Source organism: Tyto alba, unplaced genomic scaffold, assembly GCF_018691265.1.
Source record: "Tyto alba isolate M040663 unplaced genomic scaffold, T.alba_DEE_v4.0 Super-Scaffold_22, whole genome shotgun sequence".
In the NCBI taxonomy this organism is placed as follows: domain Eukaryota; kingdom Metazoa; phylum Chordata; class Aves; order Strigiformes; family Tytonidae; genus Tyto; species Tyto alba.
The window spans coordinates 5459348-5483561 of record NW_024881296.1 but is presented as its reverse complement, the minus strand read 5'-3'; the positions used below and the strand labels follow the sequence as shown (position 1 = coordinate 5483561).

The 24214-nt window shown below is 41.0% G+C and overlaps 1 protein-coding gene and 1 long non-coding RNA gene across 2 annotated transcripts in view; one reads left to right on the top strand and one right to left on the bottom strand.

Moving 5' to 3' along the window:
• Positions 1 to 11330, bottom strand: part of COG2 (component of oligomeric golgi complex 2) — a 32128-nt gene extending 20798 nt beyond the window's left edge. Inside the window, exons 1-8 of the mRNA XM_032985399.2 lie at positions 11162 to 11330; positions 10178 to 10339; positions 9337 to 9402; positions 8339 to 8419; positions 7618 to 7721; positions 6213 to 6321; positions 3842 to 4021; positions 749 to 873 (exon numbers count right to left, since the gene is read on the bottom strand). Of these exons, the coding sequence (XP_032841290.2) occupies positions 749 to 873; positions 3842 to 4021; positions 6213 to 6321; positions 7618 to 7721; positions 8339 to 8419; positions 9337 to 9402; positions 10178 to 10339; positions 11162 to 11233 (899 nt within the window). The 5' untranslated portion in view covers positions 11234 to 11330. The remainder of the gene's footprint in view (positions 1 to 748; positions 874 to 3841; positions 4022 to 6212; positions 6322 to 7617; positions 7722 to 8338; positions 8420 to 9336; positions 9403 to 10177; positions 10340 to 11161) is intronic.
• A 123-nt stretch (positions 11331 to 11453) lies between these two features.
• LOC116959804 overlaps positions 11454 to 24214 on the top strand; it is a 33778-nt gene continuing 21017 nt past the window's right edge. The window contains exons 1-2 of the long non-coding RNA XR_004406046.1: positions 11454 to 11540; positions 17499 to 17573. This is a non-coding gene — a long non-coding RNA (uncharacterized LOC116959804). The remainder of the gene's footprint in view (positions 11541 to 17498; positions 17574 to 24214) is intronic.

The window sequence follows — 24214 nt, the reverse complement described above, 5'->3', positions numbered from 1 at the left end:
GAAGAAAGATTAAAACTTGCTGAGGGATTAAAAGAATTGAAATGCTAGTAAAACTTAGGAGTCATAAAAAGCTCAGCAATGGATGACTAATTAGAAAAGTAGTTCTGCAGTCTCTAGGGGCTATATCCATAGTTCTGCTAATTACAGCAGTCTACTGTATTAACCAGCCTGCAAAGAAATGAATAAATGGATGCAATTCAGTAGACCTGAATTATTTAAACTTCAAAACAGGCAATTTAATTGCATAAGGAACTAAGCACTTTTGGAGAAGACAGTGGAAACACAAATCAATTAAACCTGTAGTTCCAGTACATGCAATATATCAGTCAAACCTCTGGGGATCATCTCCACTTTTCTGATGTACGCTAACCATACAGTAACTTTTGAGCTTATATTTTTAATAGCTTTATTATGTCCTCCTCCTTAGATGAAGTGTACAATCGTATTTCATGGGTTTTAAAAAAACAGGGTATCTGACACATTGTGTTATGAACAGTACTCAATTCTACTACTGAAATACAAGATTCTCTTTCCCTCCTCTGAAGGTCTTGGCCACAGCACTGAGAGTCTGTTCACTGTTTTGTTTTGAAAAACACTGACATGAGAGAGAACTCAAACTTGACCATGAATCTTCAAGAAAGGTCAGGTAAGTCATTTGTGCGTGGAAACTAATTATGCAAAGCATTTCAAAAATATATGATACTTGCTGTAACTTCAGTGCAGTTGAAAGAAGCCCCGAGATATTTACCTGGAAATAGATCCCCCTGTTACTTCACGCAAAAGACGGCAATGATGAGGAACAAACTCCAATAGTTTATTGTACATCACCTGAAGGCCATTAGGATGAGATTGAACGTACTGTTCCACAACTACCTGCCAGGAAGAGTTTAATGTTAAATGTCAGAAAAGTGAATACAAAATACTGTAATGCAAGGCTAACCGTCTACTCAATCAAAACTCTGAATACTATAACCCCAAATACTGGGATAGCCCATTTATTACTTTTTTAATGTTATAATTTCCAAGTATAACTCGCCTGCTTTAATTATGTACTACTTTTAATGCAGCACTCTAACTGGCAAGACTGGCCCCAAGAATGGGAACAAGCCCCTTGCTTTTAAATGTTAGCCATGGTGCCCTGCTCCCCACATCACTGTCACCTGAAACAGTCTGTGAAGTTAAACAGGTGATTGGCAAAAGCTAATCAAACCTCAGAAAAAAAAGTAAAAAATGTCTTCTAAATTTAGAGGTTATTGGTCCAATAGCCAAGAATCTTCTGTGACAATGCTAAGCCTTTAATGCAGCTAGTAAAGCAGTTTGTCTGGGCAGTACCTCATATTCAGTGAAAAGTGATAATCTCTGCCATAAAGAGAAGGCAGACGGTAGTTGGACAATACAAGAGATGATCAGTAGCTTGTATTTCTTGACATTCTTACACCTGTCTGGCCACTTTTGCCTCTTGCTACATAAACAAGCAGAACAGTGCAGAATGGGAGAAAGAACAGATACAGAGAAAACCGAGAGGGGAAGACAACCTGTGCCCCACTGTAGCAGTTGCCACAGCATTAGCAGGCACCCGAAAGGAAGTTTGTCCTTACGGGGAGATGCAACCACTGTTAGGTTCTTCCTCCCATCCAAAAGCCAGGACCTGGCTTTGCTTTGTAAATGTGTAGGCATACAAAGTAAAACCAGGAAAATTTAAAATGTTTCCTTCTCAAAAGCAGAAAATAAACATCCTACTGACAATGACATACAGCTCGGGTGTTATCAGACATCCTATTCTTTCACAGGGAAGAGAAAGGTAACAATTTGATCTCTTGGCTGCTGAAGCCATTACTGAGTGAAAAAAAGAGGTAATTTCTTTTCCCTATCTTGATTTAGAAGAACAAATCCTTCTGCAAAAAGCTACACTGATTAACTCTCCCCTTGCCTTGGTTGGGAACACTGTGGCAAATGGCCACTAAATGAAAAAAGGAAGCAAATACCTTAAGGTCACTTCTGCATTTACATTCAGAAAGGCACATCAGTGTAAGAAAAAGCAACTATTTATTGCCTACAGAAACATATTCAATAGTTTTAGAAACAACATGCACATTGTTTTTATGGGCCTTAATAATGTTAACTCTAATACAAGCAGTCTCATTTTTTGATAAAATACCAGTAGAGAACAAGCTGTTTTAAATATCCTGAAGACAGAAAAGAGCACCTCACATCATAACATGCCTCTCATGGTTTACTGAGCACAAGAATGTTATTAAGTATCTCAATTTAAAGCGTAATGACAGTAAATTTGGACAGCAGAGGGAAAGATACATCAATAGCATAACTTAAGACTTACAGCCACTGAAACATGCTATGTATTACAGAGGCAATGATGAGGGGAAGATCTATTCTGTCTTCTATTAACACGCATGCGCAAATGCAAGCAAATATATATGCAGCTCTTGTACTTTAGTTTTTCCTCCCCACAGGAACAAGAAAATTAATACTACTGAAAGATTCACAATCCTAGTTTTAGAACAACAACTTTATAGACTTGGTGATGGCCCAGTTTAACAACTTCTTTAAGGACAGTGAGTTTAGTGAATTTATGAAATACCCTGACAATCTAGTGAAAGCCAGCAAAACTTCCTGCAAGGGGACAGTCAGGTAGCACTAGTAATTACATTGCAAAAGGGCCCCAATTCAGATCTCAGTAGGGAACAAATATCCTCTGAAATGATATGGAATCTTTATCCAGACCTGGACACAATTCCCAACAAACTGATGAAAAGGGTCAAAAGAAGTCTTGGTATTATAGCAACATCACTTCAGCACACTCATTAAGAACTTAACAAACCTGTTTTATCAAGTAATTTCAAACACAGCAGACTATGAAGTATCTTAAACTGAATTTTTAGATATTTACTTGAAGCTTGAAACCAGAGTTACCATAATATAATTGTATGCCCTTAAAAGTTTTTAGCAAAGCTGTTCTGATACACAAGAAAAACTGAGCACAACTGACAGACTTGCCAACTGAGCATTTTTTTTGGAGGAATTACATTATCAACCACCACAACAAAAAGAAAAAAAGTAGTGTAGACTAGTTACTAACTGTTCAGATCAGAAGAAGTGGTAAGAAAAAACAGCTACAAGAAGATGAGGAACAAGCTGTAAAGTCAAGAGGATTAGCAGAAGTCCCCTAATTTCAGAAAATTCAATCAGTACTTCGTGATTGGTTCAACTTAGTATTGTAAACTCATGGCCTACTAAAATCAATTTTTCATGAACTGAGAAACTGGTCATCTGACACATTTTTCCCACCAGACAACAGCAAATGCTTTGCAAACAAACATTTGTTCCTGCTCTTGCTAATGTTCTGGTACAGCTGGGAACTGCAGAAACTGCTTCTTCATACAAAGGGAAGAAAATGACACTGCACTAACAACTATTTCTGCTGCATTTGCCAGCTACTGAGCCAGCCATGGAGAAATGCAAACCCCAGATCTGGTCCAATTCTCACAGATGCACCCTGGTTCAGAGCAAACTGGATTTTACTCTAGTCATATGCTTGGTTTAAGATTTGCTTCTTTGGATTCCCTACTCCAAGAAAAATGTAGGTGAGAGAGGGAATCCGAACTGGATATAACCTGAAATTGGTGACAGGCAGATAGAGAATTCCCCCACCCTTTTTTCTTAAATAGCAACAACAAACAAACTGACATTGTGTTGGGACTCAGTTCTCCTGCCCTCTCCACAAAGGCATTTTGAAGCTGCTAAAGAAATCTGGAAGTTAACAGGAAAAATAAGCATCTTTGTAAATCAATTAATTTTCTTAGGATTCTTGATTTTATCTTACCTCATCTATATAAGGTTTTACAAGTACTTGACCAACTAACGCCTCTGCATCTCGTGTTTTGTCGATTGTTGCATAAGTGCGAAGACAGTGACGTATTATGTCAACATTTGAAGTTTGAAGGCCTTCCAAAAGCAGCCCTTCCAGAGACTGCTGCAACATAGCTGTTATTCCAGCTATACGCTATGAAGAGAAACAAAATATAATAATAAAAAACCAAGAGCAAATCCTTGTCATCATTGCTGAAGTAAATTCTTCCAGAAACACCTCAGTTTTCCATTTTCATTTGAATGGTGCACAAATTTTGACAACAGTCAGCATTAAAAGAACATTAACAAAAGCTTAATAGGTTATGGGTGCTATTTAACACAGCATTTATTATAATAAGGTTAAAAGGCCATTATTTTCCTCCATATGTTGCAAGTTATATAGCAACTTATTGAAGGTCCTCTTTATCCCGAAGAAATAGGTCAATAATTCTTCCTTGTTCAGCTGAACCACTACATGTGATAATGCACATAAGCATTCCAGTAAATCACCAGGGATAACAACTGTGACATTTATCTCTCACTGTCAAAAACTAAAATGGCAGTGTGTTCCCAGCACTTCTTGTCAAATTACTGCAAACCAAAGACATTGAGTGATACTGGCAAAAAAAATGACACATCATTAGACTCCTTCTGGCTTCTGTCAAACAGCTGCTTCAGTCAACATACATCTCCCTTTTGCTAACCATTTTTCCTGATATCCTGCTACATCTCTTCCACTAGGTCCAACTCATTGCTACGTGACCTGCAGATATACTCCTGGCCCAAGATGGTCCCTTAAAACTCTGTATTTGAAGCAAATTCAGCAACACACATTAATGTAGTCACAGTTGAGCTACCAATTTAATCAGTCAAATTTCTCCTCTGTCCTTTTGCATTCTGTATTGTGTCTATCCATCCTAAAATGATTCCACAGAATTTATTCTGAATATGCAAAGTCAGTAACCCAACTGCTGACTAGCCATGAAACCTACAATCTGATGACCCTTAGCAACAACAGGTACAGGACAGAAGTCCTGGCAAGCATTGTTACGGAAGCCACACAACAAAGTGACAAAGGTTCTCCCACCATGAATATTACTCTGCTGCTCATGCTTACTCCTGTTATTATCCACATTCGATAACTCAGTGACCAAAACAGTCTTGTAAACTGTCCATGGATCAACACGGTACCATGGGAGGCTTGTGCTGATGTTTGAATTTTGCCAATAGGAATATGTACATAGTGAAAAACTAGGACTATGAACTAGCTCAGAAGCCATCAAGAATGACACCTCCATGCTGATCAGCTTAAAGCATTACCCCGTCTCCATATTTACGACATCTACCTTTAAGCACCAGTTTTCATTTGTTCCCTCTCCAGTGAATGGATAGAAGAAAAAAAAAACCACCAAAACATCAATTCATCTTTTACAGTAGATATTATAAACAGGATATTAGGAAGATTAGTACACCAGATTGAATAGCCAGTGAGGCAACAAATTTAACCAAAAGACAATCTTGAATATATTCAAGACAGCTACTCCATAGGCACATTCCATTTACATTGGTCTGCACACTGCAGCTAACAAAACCAACATAAATCTCTAGAACAAGGCTTCAACAACAGTAAGACAAACTGCAAGATACATTAGGCTGACAAAAACGTCTGTCGTATTTCCTACTCTTAGTCTTAAGTAATCTATCCTAAGGAAGTTAGCAAAGCATAAACCCTCAGAAGCAGCAATACTTCTAGTCAACTGATAAAAATGACCCCTTGAAACCCATTTTCCCTATCCTGGGTTCAGCTAGGATAGAGTTAATTTTCACAAGAAGCTGGGAGGGGTCACAGCTAGGACAGCTGACCCAAACTAGCCAAGAGGATATTCGATAGCATATGACAACGTGCTCAGTATGTAACTGAGGGAGCTGGTGGTGGGGAGAAGGGATCGAGGCTCAGGAAGGCGCTGAACATCAGGTTCCAGGTGGTGAGCAACTGCATTGTGAATCACTTCTTGTATATATTCTTTTATTAGTATAATTTTTACTATTGTTTCTTCTCTCCCTGTGTTGTCCTGTTAAACTGTCCTTATCTCAACGCACAAGGTTTCACCTTTTTCTTCCAATTATCCTCCCCACACCACAGCAGGGAGTGAGGGGAGTGTGCGGTGGAAGAAGAATGTGCAAGCAGCCGCAGATGCACAGTGCTTTGTTGCTGGCTGGGCTTAACCCATGACACCCACATAAATTAATTCAATAAACCTCTGTCAAAGCAGGCACCTGTCTTCCAATTATATTGGTTTTGCTTGATCCTACAAGCTTTAGGCTGGCTATCGTGCAATACTTACTGGTCTCACTTTGTCCAAAAGGGGCATTCCTTTGCTTTGCACTGCATGAAATTGTAGTTGATTAAATTCTGTGGCAATTCTCTCTAAAACCTGTCCAGTTAAAAGTGGGCTAGAAGAGAGATGGTACAAAATGAGAAGACACAGTTAGTTCTGCAGCAGATAGCTAACGCTCTCCCCCAATTCTTGTGTTTTAATCTAAGCATTTGGAATTTTGGTAAGTACTACTACAATTATTGCAATCATGCAATAATAATCTGGAACCTACTACATGATTAGAGCTGTTTTGGAGCTACTAAAATACGGAGTGAGTGAAAGAGAAGCTGAGAGCAAGATTAAGATCTTGCCTCAGCAGTATGAAGCAGTTTTCTATATGGCAGCGCTCTTCATTGTCACATGAAAAGTCACTCTTACAGAGCTCAAAAACTGCAGTAAGTGCTCTTCACCACCCAGATTTGTTTCTCATCTTCCCTTTCTGTCATGCGGCAAAACTAATGACAGCTATCTCTAGAGAAACACTCCTACCCTTCTCAGGTCTGCACAGTCCCAACAATTAGCCAAATTTTCATCCACTTGAGTACAATATTGCTTCCAAACATAATTCTGCCAAGTGCCTCATCCTGACTGAAAACATCTGCATACGCTTTGTCCCTCTAGGTACCAACCTATTATTCTGTCTACCTCGCCCCAACTCACCATCATGTGATCCACCACCCTAAACTGAAGAGATAGTCTCATGTTCAAAAAGGTTCACAAAATTGTCTTTTTCCTCCAGCTTAAATTGCACTTGCATCCCAGTCAACTATTTCAAGCACGTGGCTGGTGCATCAGTGCCAAAACTGGCTGAAAGACATCTTGCATCCCTCAAAGGCAGAGGAAGAGGACATTTTCCATGAAGTTGTTATGTAACAAAACTTGGGAGTCTGAGGAATTTGTCACAAACCTCCCATGTACCAGAAGTATTATGTGCGTGGCTTGCCTGCTTTAGATTATTCTTGTAGCAGTCCTTTCAGTTATACATAAGCAGGGAAAACAATAAAAGCTATTTCCCATTTTACTTTCAAAAGATATTGGAATAAACTGTACTGTAGAGAATATTTTAGACATGATGGGATTAGTGACTTTCAAGGAAAAAACCAAAGTATCGTTGCATACAAACTTCAAAAAGCATGTTTACTGAAAGCACTACAAGTAATTCAGAACTTTGGAGGCTGAGTTACATATTCTGTAAAAGACCAGTTTGCAGAAGACTAAAACTGAGAAAATGCTAAAATAACAATCACTTATTCCATCAGAGTTACATTTCTAACGATACATTCCAATGCTTGTAAATTCATCTACAACAATAACACAATATTAAGTTAGTCCCATCAGTTACAAACAAAACTGAGTATTACAGATGTTTTACCTGTTTCCCTCTAATGAGGACAATTCTTTAGTGCCTTGGGAATGTAGAATCTTCTCAATTTTCTCAACAGACTGAATAACATGAATAAGTCTCAGGACACACATCTATAATTAAAGAAAGATTTTTCGTATGTCTGATCCCAATCCCAATTTATGTTACCTAATGATCCTGAAGCTAATTTGAATGTTTTTTAGGTTGATTTTTTTTTTTTCTGGTGTGAGTTTTCTCCCTCCGTTGTAATAGTTTAGTCATGTCTTAGGTGAAGTATTGCTCACCTAGTCCATAAAACGCCACAAACAAATGTTACTCACGGTCACAGAACAGCTGTTCTTATCCCTGCTTTTTTTCCAAGTTAAGCACAAAGACAAATGTGTGTGTCCCCCATATAAAAATTAAACTGCCATATTTCAATTACATTCATAACAAACAGGTTTATATACTATTACAGGCAGAAACAAGAGTAACTATAATTTTAAAAAGCCAACCAAATCAAACATATATGTTTCTGGCAAATAAAAAAAAGATTTACTATCAACTAAATACTGTAAAAAATGAAGTCTGTCAACCAAAATGTCAATAATTATTTTCACAAGTACAAAATCCTGCACTGTGTGCATCTAGACATCTTAGAACTTTTAAAATTTCATTTTCTCTGGATTAATGGCAAAACCAGAATCATCCTAAGGGGGATCTTTTGAAAGTAATAATTCATCTGTTATACCTTTTTTCTTCTAATATCTTCTTGTTTAGTCATCCGGTCATCAACCGCTTGAATTCCTTCACTGACACATGACTTAAGACTCTGTGAGACAGAAAGTCAGTATGTAAAGCTGGCTTCCCACTTAATGTTTAAAAAATCCCTAACTCAAAAATCTAAACCTAAACCAGAAGACAGATTAATAAGAATATAGGACTAATAAAAGCCACGGTACATCAACTGCCCTTGAAGTGAAAAAAGCCAGACATAAGACTAAATAACTGAAAGTATAACCTGCTGCTTAAGTACTGCTACCATAAGTATCATCCAGAAGTGTTCTTTTAGTACCTTACAGAGAACAAATCACCTTTTACCCAGAAACAGGCAATAAACCAAATATGATTTTACGTCTTGAAACTGAAGTTACAAATCAGATTTAAGTAGCAGTTTTCACATAATAAATTTTTCTCTATGCTAACTGAACCTATTTTCTGTTTCAGACATCAGGGCTGTGATATTTTAAATGCATATTTATGCAGCAAACATGCCTTTGAACTGGCTGCCAAGATGATCAAAAATTGCCCTTTGCTAAATACCAAGTCACTGTGGAAGAGCCAGAATAAGACCCACCTTCGAGAAGGTTACCTTTTATGGTTAAACCACAGGACTGAGCAAAAAGTCCTTAATGGGACTTTGTCACATCTGACTTATTTACTACCATCTTTGAGTTACTCAAATATTAAAAGTTTCTAGATTTCACCACAGACTTGTCTTGCAAGAATCCATTCATTTATCAAATTTAAGGTATCCTTTACCTCTTGGTTGAAAGGCACTATAGAAAATGTAAATGTACTGCTACTACAACTGCTTGAAAATACAGTGCCTCTCCTACTACCACTCTAAGTCATCAATTTTCACAGAGATGTTTATTCTAATTATTATTAACATGAGTAAAAGACATTCTGTACATCATATGAAAGTGAGCTGAAGTTTACCAAGCTGTGTATAATGATTGAGCATACCATAACTTCTTCCCTTAACTGTCCCAAGGGTACTGAAAGTTGATTAAGAGCCTTGTCCATGCCAACCTAAAGAAATTATCATAAAAACATTTATGACTTTTTTTGTAAGTTCATACGTGAATTACTGACAAAGCCTATCATTTTACAGATACTAAAACAGAACTGAGAAAAGATACCTCCCTTTATAGTCTTCAGTTGTAAATGTAATGTAAAAATATGTTACCTCAAATACAGTCATAAAGGTATCAGACTGTCACACAAACCCAAAAACTAAAGAAAATTTCGACCTGCAGAAATTTTTCTTCACATAAAAATGTTAAATCTGTCTTTGAAACTGGGTGAATTGGAGTGAAAGAGCAGGATACATAGCGGACAAGACATTTTAATATGAAAATTATTGCAATTTTCAGTCAAGTAGGTTGGGGGTTTTTTTATGATATATTGACTGTATAGTAAATTTAAAGATTCCTAAAAGAATCCTTTAGAATGGCCTTATTTGTATTATTGCTATTCTATTTTAATGACTTACTGCCTTTAATTTTAAACTACTGGCAGTTTGAAAAAAAATGTCTGCTTTGCATCTAACTTCCTAATGAATTAGTTTTTCAAGACAAAAAGCATACATCTAAAGCATTTATTACAGGCCAACAGCAATTCTGTACAGTAACTAAGCTCTACAGGAACGGTCTTTCAGTTTCTTTCAGTGCAAATGGTCACGGTTTAGGATGTCTTAAATCTAACTATGACAAAATAAAAGCCATATACTTTTAACAGGAAAAACAAAAATCCCACTAAACCATATTTAAGTCTGAACTACACAGTATGACTTAATAACACTTACTAGGTTTGTTGAGAGATTAACAAAATCTGCATAGTCCTTATTTATGAGTTCTACCATAGCAGTTTTAAGGAGTTTGTAATAGAGCTCCAGATCCTCTCTGAGCTCTTCCAACTGCACTCGTTTCCTGCAGTCTGATACAAAGTGATCAACATCAAAATCCGGCTGAAAACGAAACAGGAAAAGAGCAATGGATGTAAGCAAAAAATTCAAACCAGGAACACACCCTTCCCCACCCCCAAAATAAAGCATTCCATATGCCAGTGATCTGACCCAACTAAAGCTCTCAAGAGCAAAAAGGCTACTTAAGAGTAGTTTCCCATGTTCCAAAGTCTTGGTCTTTAGTCTCAAAAACGCACAATGTCATGGGTCAGAGTACCCAAAACCCTAGCTCTCCAAAATACAGGGTTCTGTATTCCCTGTATACACTTTTACAAACCCCGACCAATCAAAAATCAAAAGCTCTCCAAGCAATGAAGCCTCATCGTTACGACCCGGGCCTGCCCTCGGAGGGGAGCTGCAGCACCTGGCGCGGGCCCGAGGGAGAGACACTCGGGTCACCCGGCCGCAAGGCTGCCGGCTCCCACCTCGGGCAGGGTCACCCCCCCCCCACCTCGAGCAGGGTCCCACCCCACCTCGGGCAGGGTCGCCCCCCACCTCGGGCAGGGTCGCCCCCCACCTCGGGCAGGGTCGCCCCCCACCTCGGGCAGGGTCGCCCCCCACCTCGGGCAGGGCTCCGCGTCGGTCCCGCCAGACACGGGCGCAACCCCCGCCTGGAGACGGCCGCAGAGCTGCGAGCCACCTGGCTTTGCAAACGGCCCGTCCCCCCCCCCCAATTTCAGTGACACACTCAGCGCTGCTCCGGGGGCCTCAGCCCGGGGAAGAAGCCGTGGCGGAGCTAAAAGATCCCGACCAAGGCTCCGGGCAGAGAACCCGCCACCCCCCTTCCTCAGCAGGCCCCCCCGGCCCTTCCGCGGCCCGCCCCACCTTCATGAACTCGTCCTTGTCAAAGCAGAGGTTCCCGGGGCCTCGCGGCAGATTCATCTTCTTCACCTCCATGACCGGCCCGGCCCGGCAGGCCCAAGGCGACGGCTGTACCCGCCACCGCCACGGCACGGCACGGCACGGCACCAGCGGGGCAGGCCGCAGCGTGCGCCAAGAGAGGCGCAGCGGCCGCCGCGGCAGCGGCCCCTGGAGGGCTCCGAGCGGCCCTGCAGGCGGCAACAGCCGGGGCGCGGCGGCGGGCGGCAAGGAGCCCAAAATGGCGGGCTGGGGGGGAGCCGGGCGGCGTGTGGGGCACGGGCCTTTAAAGTTGGCCTGCCCAGACTCTTCGTAGGAAGCTTTTTGGTTCCTGCTGACCTGCGAGGTGAGGGAGTTGGGGGGTGCTTGTTGTCCCGCGGCAGGCCCCCAGCATGTAAAACTGACCTGGTTGTGTAAAACTGCGAAGGCTGCCCGTCAAAGCCCATGGCACAAGCCATGGAGATCCAGGGCTTCGGGGGTGGGAACGGGCTCCAGGGGATGGCATGGTGGTTCCCCCCCCCGGCCCTGAGCAGGGTGAGCCAGAGCTGGGGGTCCAGGGCCACATCTCTTCAAGGTTTGGGTATTGCCAGGGTTAGAGAACCTGCAGCATCTCTAGGTGAGCTGTGCCAGGGTCTGACTAGTGCTCTTAACAGCCAAAAAATGTTTTCCTTATGTTTAAATTTATTGCAGTTTGTGCCCACGTGGTCCTGAGTAACAGGAACCGAGTCTTGTAGTTTACCTCCTCCATCCTCCTACTTGTGAGCAGACTGTTCTGTTAGGGTCTTGTTTCCTTCAGACTCTTTTCAAGGTCACTTATGCCTTAGTGAAGACAAATTTAGCTCTAAAAAGCCTCCCTGCTGTCACTTGCATTTCTGTTTGCTGCCTCAGGATGGAAGACAGCAAACGATCTCATTCCTTGCACGTACATTTTATGGATTTAATTTTGTTTTGGTGAGCTTAAACGAGGAGCAAGCCCAGCGCCTTACCAATCAGTTATAAGGGCACATCTGCTGTAGCTCTGCCAGTTGCTCTGTGGGCGATGGCAGAGAAGGCTCCTCGGGCCTGATGGACGTGGGTTCAGTGGCACTGTGGTGGTATGATGGGCTGGAGACCCCCAGACCTCCTGGGCAGCCAGCATTTTGGCAGGGCCAACGTATACGTCCCCGCTTAACGGTGGACAGAGCCCAGCTGGTCTGTAATTTGTGCCGGTGATTTATGGCTGGTAATCACATTAGGACTTCCCTGAGTTGTTAGAAGTATGAAGAGCTGAGCAGTTCGGTGTTGAATGTGGTGACCACATACACCTGCTGGCTGGCTCCTTGTGTGCTAATTGCCCCTGCTTGTTTTCACCCTGTCCCTTTGGCAAGCTCTTCAAGACTGACATATTTTATGGTGTCCAACCCTCGCAGAAATCTCAAATGTTGGCAGGCAGGGTTTATAGCTGTAAGGTGTTGTCAGCTAGAGAGCATAAGAGATACACCCACCACATAAATCCACACCAGCACTTTGATATAACTAGCTATGAGATAGCTATGACTATATGTATCAGATCAAAAAGGATTTCTTATGTTGTGATATTTAAATGTTTACATTCTGATACAGGAACAAAGCCACATTACTTTTCAGCTATCTTTTTAATTTTAATGAACTGGATGCTTGAAATTAAAATTCTAACCTTAACAAAGGAGTTACACATACTTTTTTAAGGTCTTATGTATTAGCTAAGACAAATCTTGCTCTAAAAAGACCTACTGTTGCCATTTATGGTTTTGTTTACAAAGGTCTAATTACAAAGATCCTTGAGGAAATAAAAAGTATGCTTCCACTTGAATTTGTTTATTGATAAGCTTTTTACACTTTTCATATTTATTGATGTAATTGTAAATTAAATATGAAGCTTGTGGAAGTCAATAATTTGTCAAAGGAAACTGCAATATAACAATTTCAGTAGCTTAATAGTAGTACTCATGGGTTATTTCCACACGCTATTCCTGAACAACCATATTCACCTGGGTCAGTGGTGCACAAAGCAAGGTTTCTCCAAGACAGAAGAGACTACAAGGCAGTAAGGGAATTAGCCATTCCAAAGAGTTGTATGCAGCTCTCTTCCATTATTTATGTGCTACAATTACTTAGCTCATCTCTACTACAAGCCCCTTCATCCCTTTTCCTTCCCAACTCTCATCACTGTCACTACAAGATTTCCAGGCTTAGAAAACACAGTTTTAAACTCTTTCCCATCATCCTTTCTCAACCACAAGACATGACACTTAACAATTTCCTGTAAAAACTGTAATCACTATTTTATCTGCAGTTTTTGGATAACGTATCATTAATGGACCATTAGATGAATGAAGAGAGAGCACCTGAAAGTCTATCTCAATATTATTGCTGTTATCTGAACAGGGCTGATGTAGGTGCCAGACAGTAGAAGAGCTACTTTTAGCTCTTGTGTGGGTGCTGAATTTTAAAGATTCCAGCATCCCTTCTTATTCTCAAATAAATAACATTTCAGGGGATGCGTAATGATATGACAAATGATGTTTCGTATAATTATATCATCATTTTCTCAAAGGCTGCCAGTGGCTAATCCACTATCATGGAAATACTTCCATTCCAGTATATATCAGTTAAATTGGGAAGGAAAGCAGCTAGATTTACCTCCCACCACATTCTTAAGATTTTTCTCTGGTTTTATTATTTTAAAAAGCTGAAGGTATTGCATACATTTTATGATAAAGGAGAAAGCATGACAGCATGCAGCAGTCAGGGACAAAGATACTACAATTAATTTGTGGTAGACACTCCAGGTACCAAGAAACTTCAGGAAATGTAGATAGTATTAGACAAACTAATGTGCCAGTGCTGATTAAGTATTTTTAATATCTTTCCTTCCTAAACTGATGTGTCCATCAATGTATCACTTGGCTGTCTGCTAAAATCATGGAAGAAAAATTCTGTGTTAGCTGCTTTCAGTAGATGTTAGAAACAATGAACATCAAGAAATAGAAGTTCAAGGCAGAAAAGGGTATTTCCCTAATATTAAGATCTTACTGAGTGCCTTTATTTTGTTTCCTTTTGGGAATGGAATTACATACATGAATAAAGGAAGAAGAGTTTATGTCCCTGGTTGCAGTTCTGAACATAGAAGTCAATGAGTGAATGCTGCTGATTTCTGTGATAACTCTCAGTCACCACAACATGTCCCTAACTCCAAAGGTGTAAATAATCCTACTGCAGCCTTGGTCCTAAATGAGCAAATTAAAGAAGTTTGCAAATTCCTCAAGTTGGGAGCCAACTATAAAATGCAGTAATGCCATTGTTTTGTGATTATATTAAAATATTATTTTATGTATATGATATAAACAAACATACATCTTGACAGAAGGAAGATGTTTTTTACATTATGAACCATCATTCACTGGAACAACCTTCACAGGAACATGGTGGAGTCATCATTGCTGAAAATTTTAAAGATGCGATTGGACAGGGTGTTGTATAATCTCATCTAGGCTCCTTTTCTCATGAAAGGTTGAACCAGATGATCTTTGGAGTTCCGTTCCAACCTGGGTTGTTCTATGATTCTGTGATATGTGCTGTAAGATCTATAGTGAACATACGTAAAATGTAGAACTGCAGTATAAAAATGGACCAACTTAAAACATATTTGAACATATATCATGTTAAAATATTGCAAGATCATCCTCTTTCCCTGATGTGTTAAGTACAGTCTAATACTTTACATCGAAGATATGGTGAGTACAGAGAGATGAAGGAGAGAGTCAGGAGGGGAGGCAGGGAAGGAGGAAGCTTCAGCTCTCTCATGTTTGAGTTGCCATGCCCAAAGAAGTCATGGCATAAAGGAGCTGTTTAATTTATGACATCCTGCCTCAGTGACCCAAATAATAACTAAAAAAAGGCTGTGGGTTTCCACCTTCTCCTCCTCCTGACATGTTCATGATGACAGTGACGAAAGTTCTCAAAATGGGACTTAATTATTTTGAGTTCATCTGAAAATTTCTTCTGGGTTGGTGACTTGTTAGCTGGCTAATTAGAGTTCAGTGATATCCCAGACAGCACAAAAGTAGCAAAACTGGAACTGAGATAACTCCCTGTAACTGATTCAGCAGCCTCTTACCCAAAATTTAGGGACTATCAACTTGTTTCCAACAGGAGGGGAAACAGATGGTAGAATTGTTTATTTTTTTGGTGATATGCTTATTATGACAAAGTACAAAAACCTATCTCTTTTAAGACACGAGGATTCACACAACAGCACAGTATATTGGTTTGTGGATCCAAACTTTGTTTTGCCAGTGTATTGCCCAAAAGTGCCTGCTGAGCTTTTAATTTGGACTACATTATTCACAAGGAGGGCCATGAAAATGGTCATGGGGCTGCAACACCTTTCTTATGAAGAAGAACTTAGAGAGTTGGAGGTTTTTAGCCCGGAGAAGAGAAAGCTCTGCGATACCTTATTTCAGCCTTTCAATTTATAAAGGGGGCCTATAAGGAAGATGGAGAGAGACATTTTACCAAGGTCTGTAGTGACAGGACAAGAAGCAACAGTTTTAAACTGAAAGAAGGTTGATTTAGATTTGATATAAGGAAGAAAATTACTACAATGAGGGTGGTGAGATACAGAAACAGGTTGCCCAGAGAAGCTGTGGCTGCCCCACCATTGGAAGTGTTCAAGGCCAGGTTGGATGGGGCTTTGAACAACCTGATCTAGTGGAAGGTGTCCCTGCCTGTGGCAGTGAGGTTGGACTAGATGATGTTTAAAGGTCCCTTCCAACCCAAATTGTTCTTTAGTTTTGTCGTTCTATGATGTTATGACTGTCCAGATCACTGCTGTTGCTTTCCTGTCAATCTGTATTGTTTCTTCAGCTTGTCTCACTCTACTAGGCACACACCTCCCTGGAAGACTACCTAGCGAAACCCTTATGTGTATCTGGTTTATATTTCTCAGTGGTTTAGTATGTTTCATTGTTTTCAGTTGTGATCTGTATCTGTGTTTTGTTTGGAGATGGCAAGGTTTCAGCCACTTCGTTTCTTAAAGGAGGTCTATAGTTTCTTACAGTTATCACAAAGAAAAGATAACAGTTGTATGTTGCAAGTTCACTGAGGTTTAATCAAATCCACAATATAAAAGTGTTGTGGAAGAGCCAGGAAACAAATTTTTTGCCTTTCTCCTTCTTCCAGTAGCTATCTGTTAGAGAAAGAGATGGAAGTTTCAGTGTCCCTTCATGGTAGTGGTTATGCATTTTTATCATTTGCATTGGTAGCCACTGGATGTCACTAATGATTCACAGAAACATAGAAATCTGTGCACTTTTTCCAAACGGTAAAAAAAATACTTAAAGAACACAATGTCTGGAGAGGAAGCATTTCTATGTGAAATGAGAGCAAATTTTATCACTGTGCAGTAAGGACAGATCTGGTTGGGATTGCCAAGTTGTGTTGAACTTCATGACTTTTTAGATAGCAAACAGATCATCCATTGTACAACTCTAGGGAACAAAGCCTGCAAAGTTTCTTGCATGGCTTCGTTAAGAGGGATGAGCATAACCAAGCTGGAAGAGAAATTCCACATGGGAAAATGTAAGTGTGAGTTGTGGTATATGTATAATGGATATTGCACATAAGTGTACACATTCACATACGCACTGTCCACCTAACACCTAATAACACCACAAGAGAGGAAATAATGAAAAAGGCTCAGATGTGCCATTATTGTTAAGAGTTAAGAGTAAAAATGCACATCTGAGGATTTTAATAAGTGTACTTGAATATGGCAAAGCATCTTCTGGCCAACATCACCATATATGTGTTGCTACTGCTGTGCCTTTTGCACTGCAACTCTCAAGAAGACAACATACCAAATGGCTTAATTCTGCATTGATTTTTGCATTAAATTAGCAACCACTAGAATACCTGATACAGATGTGTGTAGAACTTCCAGACTTCTGTTCAGGAAATCCTAGAGAGATATTTCTATTTACACAGCATATATGCCAGACATCAGACATACCCCAGCTGCTTCGGATTTACTGTGAATGTACAGATAAACTGTGCAGCCGCCATGCAAGGGACAGCTGTCTACTGCAGTCCAGGCAGCTGTTTTGTTCAGGTCCACTGGCCTCAGACACACTCCTGTTGCCTGGAATGCCACGAATTTCCTGACATACCCGGTCAATCTGCTCGTGCACTACCAGCCATCTGCCAGGGGCTGCCTGATTTCTAGAATGCTAGAAAAATAGCCTCTACTCTTCTCTGCAGAAAAAATTTCTGCTTTTTCTTCTAGGACATAAACTGCGGGAAGGAAAAGAAGGCGTGCTGGTCACAAAATCAAGCAAGCATCCAGAGAGCAGAAATAAAGGTACCCCATAAATACAGTATAACCATTGCAGTCTGGGGACTGGCTCACACGTTAAGGCAAGTTGCCCTTCTACATGAACACATATTTGATCAAATTATAATTTCCTTCCTTGTTCTTTTACTGCCTCTGTTTTGAATACTATTACTTTTGCTTTGTCCACTGTCAGTTCCTTCCATTTCATTTTAAAGTTTCATCCCTGTTTCTAAGTTGTAGTCGTGTTAATGTTTGTGTGCTCATTAAAGCCCAGCCACAACTGAAAGTGATAGTGACAATGGTATATGCAAGGTGCAAATTTTACTATATGGGATTAAAAAAAAACCCAGGCAGACTATAATGAGGTTCAGTACACTAATCACCTTGGTATAACTCTTATGACTTCAGGTGGATTATACCAATAGAAAAAAAATTTAGTTTCTTAATATGTACAAAAAGACACGCTGAGCTATGAGGCAGTCTCCGTCAATGGGAGTCAAATGTAAGAGAGAAATCTGCAGTTTTAAGGGTCTGATCATTCTTGGACAGCATAACCATAGCTCTCTTTTATCAGTGCTTGGGCCAAGGACAGATGCTTACAAGATGTGCTACCAGGTCCTTTGTGGGACTGCATCCTGGTCTAAGACCTTGGAGAGCTGAAACTTTAATCTTAGCTCTGACATTAAGTTCCTTTTTGATCAGTGGCAATATGCTTGACCTTTACTTGACTCCATTTCTGTATATTTTTAAAAATGACTCTGCACAGCTAGAAGGTTAGAGTGATACTATTTTTTAAAAAAATACTGAACTCTATTTAAGTTAAGCTTACCCAGAGGTTCAGAAAAACCTGTCTTTTATGAGAAAAGCTATATTTGATTGGAAATAATTTTTCCCCTTTCTATCAGGATGCTGTCAGCCTGCATCTTTTTCTTCTGAGAAGAATTCTTAATCCTCATGCAGATGGGAAGTAACAATAAACACCATCTGCTGCAAATTAGGTTACTCTCTTAGCAACGAGTGAGATCAAGCTCCCATTTTCTGTGCTGAAGTACACACTGGCACTTCAGATTGTAACAGAGCAAGTGATCAGAAACAAAGTGGAAATGAAAAATGAAAAATCTTACTCCTCTCCTGGCGACATCCTTCCCATTCCTGCCTACCCTGCAGTTTTATTGCTGTACACCAAAAAGGCCAACTCTGCTCCTCACCCCATATTCCTCCATCTCCCAGCACCTCCCAGGGGAGTGGGAGCAGCATCATGAAATGCTGGCAACCTCTCATGGCTGCTAGGTGCTGGGAGCCAGCCCAAAAAGTAAATAGGATCAGCAGGGAAGGACTACGTACCAGTTGAGAGGTGATTTAAAGCTGTCTGCCGCTGGCAGAGCTCACACAAAAAAGGGCTAGCAAGGCACTCCATTGCTACCTGGCCTCCCCTGGCAGGACCCATCCCCTGACCTGCATCCATGGGTACCACTTGCCTCCCCACCCAGCCATCAGCCTTCCTCTATCCGGGTCCACTCCGGGATTGCTCAGTGGTTAGAATCATAGAATCGTAGAATGGTTTGGGTTGGAAGGGACCTTAAAGATCATCTAGTTCCAACCCCCCTGCCACAGGCAGGGACACCTTCCACTAGACCAGGTTGTTCAAAGCCCCATCCAACCTGGCCTTGAACACTTCCAATGGTGGGGCAGCCACAGCTTCTCTGGGCAACCTGTTTCTGTATCTCACCACCCTCATTGTAATAATTTTCTTCCTTATATCAAATCTAAATCAACCTTCTTTCAGTTTAAAACTGTTGCTTCTTGTCCTGTCACTACAGACCTTGGTAAAATGTCTCTCTCCATCTTCCTTATAGGCCCCCTTTATAAATTGAAAGGCTGAAATAAGGTATCGCAGAGCTTTCTCTTCTCCGGGCTGAAAAACTCCAACTCTCTAAGTTCTTCTTCATAAGAAAGGTGTTGCAGCCCCATGACCATTTTCATGGCCCTCATTTGGACTCACTCCAACAGGTCCCTGTCCTTCTTATGTTAGGGGGCCCCAGAACTGGACACAGTACTCCCAGTGGAGTCTCACGAGAGTGGAGCAGAGGGGCAGAATCCCCCCCCCTCAATCTGCTGGCCATACATCTCTTGATGCAGCCCAGGGTATGGTTGGCTTTCTGGGCTGTGAGTGCACACTGCTGGCTCATATTCAGTTTCAATCCACTAATACCCCTGAGTCCAGCCTGTATTTGTGCTTGGGATTGCCTCAACCCATGTGCAGGACCTTGCATGTGGTCTTGTTGAACTTCATGAGGTTTGTACGGGCTTACCTCTCAAGCCTGTCAAGTTCCCTCTAGATGGCATCCCTTCCCTCCAGTGTGTCAATTGCACCACACAGCTTGGTGTCATCGGCAAACCTGCTGAGGGTGCACTCAATCCCACTGTCCATGTCTCCAACAAAGATGCTAAGCAATGCCGGTCCCAACACCAACCCCTGAGGAACACCACTCATCACTGCTTGCCACTTGGACATCAAGCTGTTGACTGCAACTCTTTGAGTGTGACCATCCATCCAATTCCTTATCCACCAAGTGGTCCATCCGTCAAATACATGTCTCTGCAATTTAGAGACAAGGATGTTTTGTGGGACCCCCTTATTTTATATGTGCCCTAGCACAGTTTCCAGGAGGATCTGCTCCATGATCTGGCTAGGCACAGAGGCGAACTGACTGGCCTGTAGTTCCCCGGGTCTTCCTTTTTTCCCCTTCTTAAAAATGGAGGTTATGTTTCCCCTTTTCCAGTCAGCAGGAACTTAGCAGACTGCCACGACTTCTCAAATATGATGGATAGTGGCTTAGCCACTTCATCTGCCAGTTCCCTCAGGACCTGCAGATGCACCTCATAAGGTCCCATGGACTTGTGCAGCTTCAGGTTCCTTTGATGGTCTTGAACCTGATCTTCTCCTACAGTGGGTGGTTCTTCATTCTCCCAGTCCTTGCATTTACTTTCTGCATTAGGCGGTGTGGCTGGAACATTTGCCAGTGAAGACTGAGGTAAAAAAATCATTGAGTACCTCAGCCTTCTCCGTATCCCAGGTAACCAGGTCTCCCATTTCCTTCTAGGGAGGGCCCACATTTTCCCTAGTCTTCCTTTTATCACCAACGTACCTATAGAAGCTCTTCTTGTTGCCCTTGACATCCCAGGCCAGATTTAATTCTACCAAGGCTTTGGCCTTCCTAATCCGATCCCTGGCTGCTTGAACAATTTCTCTGTATTCCTCCCAAGCTTCATTTTTGTGTTGCAGCATGTCAAGTTGTTTAGGACAGCAGGTGTCTGAGCAGACGCTTGTCGTTAACTTAGCAGGGCATCTCTCCATGCAAAGCTCTCCTGTGCTGTGACAAGGTGATTTTCAAAGAGAATGGTCTGGGTTTTCCATTATTTTATATGGTGCCTGATCGGCACTCTCTTTTGGTAATGTCCACAAGGTCTTAACCAGGTTCAGGCAGCCATTAATTCAAATGCTGTGCAGATCACAGATTCATATGCACTCTCAGATCATAGAAATTCACAGTCTTCAGAAGTAATTTAAAGCATCTTTCAGATGCAGCTATATAAGGAGATGTTATCTTTGCCCTGAAATCACCAAAAATACACTTGTAGATAAAGGGCTTGAATTTGACTCACTGCCAGGAGAAAGATCTCTTTACTCTTTATTCAAATATTTGTGAAAAAATTTGCACATCTTGTCAGTTTCAAGAGCTCCTCATAGAAATAGTGTATGTGTCATTCATTTTCTGTATTTGTCATGCTACGGTTTCCAGTTAATGCGCCGGTAGGTGAGCATTGGCATGATTAGTCACTGGGAACCAACCTTTTTAATCTGCTTAGAAAATTTTACTGGCTTTGTATTGGATTTGTTAAATTAACACGTGACACTCCAGAAGTTGTGAGACTCAGCTAATTGCAATGTGCCATATACAGTATTCAATGCTTCTAGGATATGTCATACACCACTGAGTGTGTACACATCTGCTGATCAGCCAATGCTCCTGAGAAGTGCAGGATTTATGGGCACCTGCACTAAACCATCCACATGTTCATGTGTTGGTCTTGCAGGTCAATCACTGTACATCTGATCTATTGATGCTCTGAGGAAATATCGCAGCTTTCCAGACATACAATAGCTTGGTTGGAGCTAGTGAGAAATGATGCCAGCTGCCCAGAAATCATAGGTGAATGTGAAAGATCTTCTCATTCTGCACAGGCAGAATTTTTAAATGGAAAGAGACCATATCTGAGACATATGGTAACCCAAACTACACATAAGAGATGCAGGCTGTGAGTCACTGTCGTTGTCTAATGCTGTACAGTTAGAGCTAGGAAAAAAACAAGGCTATGATTTGCAATCTTCATTCTGTCCTTAGGCCAGCTTTGTCAGATTCTTACTTCGGCTACCAATTTACACAGGGCAATAAATGATCAGACATGAGCTCATATTTTCTGTCGATTCCACCATTTTCTGCTTGTCCTCTGCTGTCTAAACTTAATGAACTGCTCTTGTCAGGACACTTGTGCAGACAAGTGCCTTTGTTAAAAAAAAATTCCCCCTGACCTCAGCTACAGTATAGAAAGATATTGTAATTGCAGATTAAATTTTCAATCAACTAGTTTTATGGTGCTTCTAGTTTAGATAGTTTATAACACTTCGAAGGGACTACATATCTGAAAGCCATGCTTGAGGCTTCTTAAGAATCAGATCCCTACAAGATGAATCACATTAAGCATCTGAAAAGCAAGGCAGGCAATATCATGAGTCATTTAATAAAAAAGTAGAACATATCTGTGCTTTACCAGTGATATAATTATGTGCACTATGTTAAGAAAGCTCTTCTTATTAAAAAGAATTTTTAGCGTGCACCCTCCTGAGATATAAGCAAAGAAATTAGCAATAGAAACTACCTGTTTGGTCATTAAGTCCATCCCTTCACAGCTGGATAATTGCTGTGCAATAAAGAACACAAATAGCCCAAATAAGCTTAAATTTCTTGTAAAGAAGACTGAAGGCAAGGTATGACTTCTTTATACAGATTAAAAGGACTTGCCTTGATGAAGTTTTCAGTGTTTGTTATAAAAAAAAAAAAAAAAAAAAAAAAAGAATAGTTGTGCCAAGAAGACAATGCCCAGACTGACCCAGTTTCTGAAAAGCAAAAACTGTGGTTTCATCTTTTCTGCTGTCTTTGAGTATATGGTTCCTGTGAAATATAAGAAAGATGTGCTATGGAGACTGATTAGAAACAGGAATGCTAAATATCATTTGCTGCGAAGAACTTCTCCCATTCCTCCCTTACTGATCAGAGTTACTGGCAATTATCCACTTTCTGAGCAAATGTGTTGTCCTATTGTATAGGTATTTCATGAGTGGCACTGGATATATGGTGTACTCTGCTGGGGTCCCGCACACCCATATTAAATGTAAAGGTGGAGGGCGGGGTGCCAGGGTCCACACACATTACCTGTGGCTCTATCTGCTAAATTAACAGAGCTGGCTACCCCTGAGTCACCCCACTGAGTGGGAACCGCCAGTATGAGGGAGGCATTTATGTCAGCTGCTCACAGTGCTCCCACACATGCTTATTGCTGGTAATTTTTATTATAAGTCTCACAATACATCACTTGTTTCCTAGAGTTCCTATTTTAATTTTCTTTGCCATAGCCAAATGTTTTTCAGTAGTTGGACAAGTCCTTGGGGACACATAGAGAGGACCAGGTATATATATTTGATGGACAATTAGAGAAGTTAGGAACACTTCTCACCCTGAGATCAGAGCTTCACACCTCCCAGATATGGGGCACAGCCCAGAGTTGGGCTGACCGGTGTTTTTGAGAGTGCTCTCAGGTTTGCTCTCTTTAAAAGGTTGTGGCACTAAGGAAGCTGTGGAGCATACTGAGCACTGCCTTGCATTTTAGCATATTTGCATCTCATCTGAGGAGATCAAGGGAGCAAAAACAGAGGAAGAAAGATAATGAAGGAGCCAGAGTTGTTTGAACTTACCCAGTAAACCTATATACAGGCACTGCTAAGATGCCCAAGAGTGCTGTGAGAAGCATTTGAAGTAAAGAAGCCACAGGAAATTAATCTGGAAGAGTTACAGGACATCTGGGAATGCTGAAGAGAGTGAATTGAACTCAAGGAAGGGGACAGCTCGTGACTGAATCATGGGAGAGGCTCATGAGGAAAACAATGAAACTGTAATATTCTTAAGCCTTTCTGAAGCCCACCTCTAAGTTGTGCCTTTAAAATTCTTGGCAGTGCTGAGTCATCTGGTGCTCTGCGATGACAATTTCCCTTGCTGTTCACAGCTTGTTTCCACTTCACCAGGTACCTCTAGATCTATCCCCATTGCCTGACTGGTTTTGTATCCATCTGAAATTTCATAAGCTGTATTTTGCATCGCTATAGTAAGTGATTCCCAAGTGGGTATGTTGCTGTCCACAACAACATTGTTTGAAAAAGAGAGAAAAGAGCCTGGGAGAATTTTCAAGGTTGAGGTGCATTTCAAGTAGATATAAATAGACTAAAACAATTATCACACCTACTTCTCTTCTCTAACAGTCCCACAGATCACAGGCTCTAAGTGTCACACTCAGCAAGGACAGGAGAATACAGAAGAAAGAAGGGAGGTCTG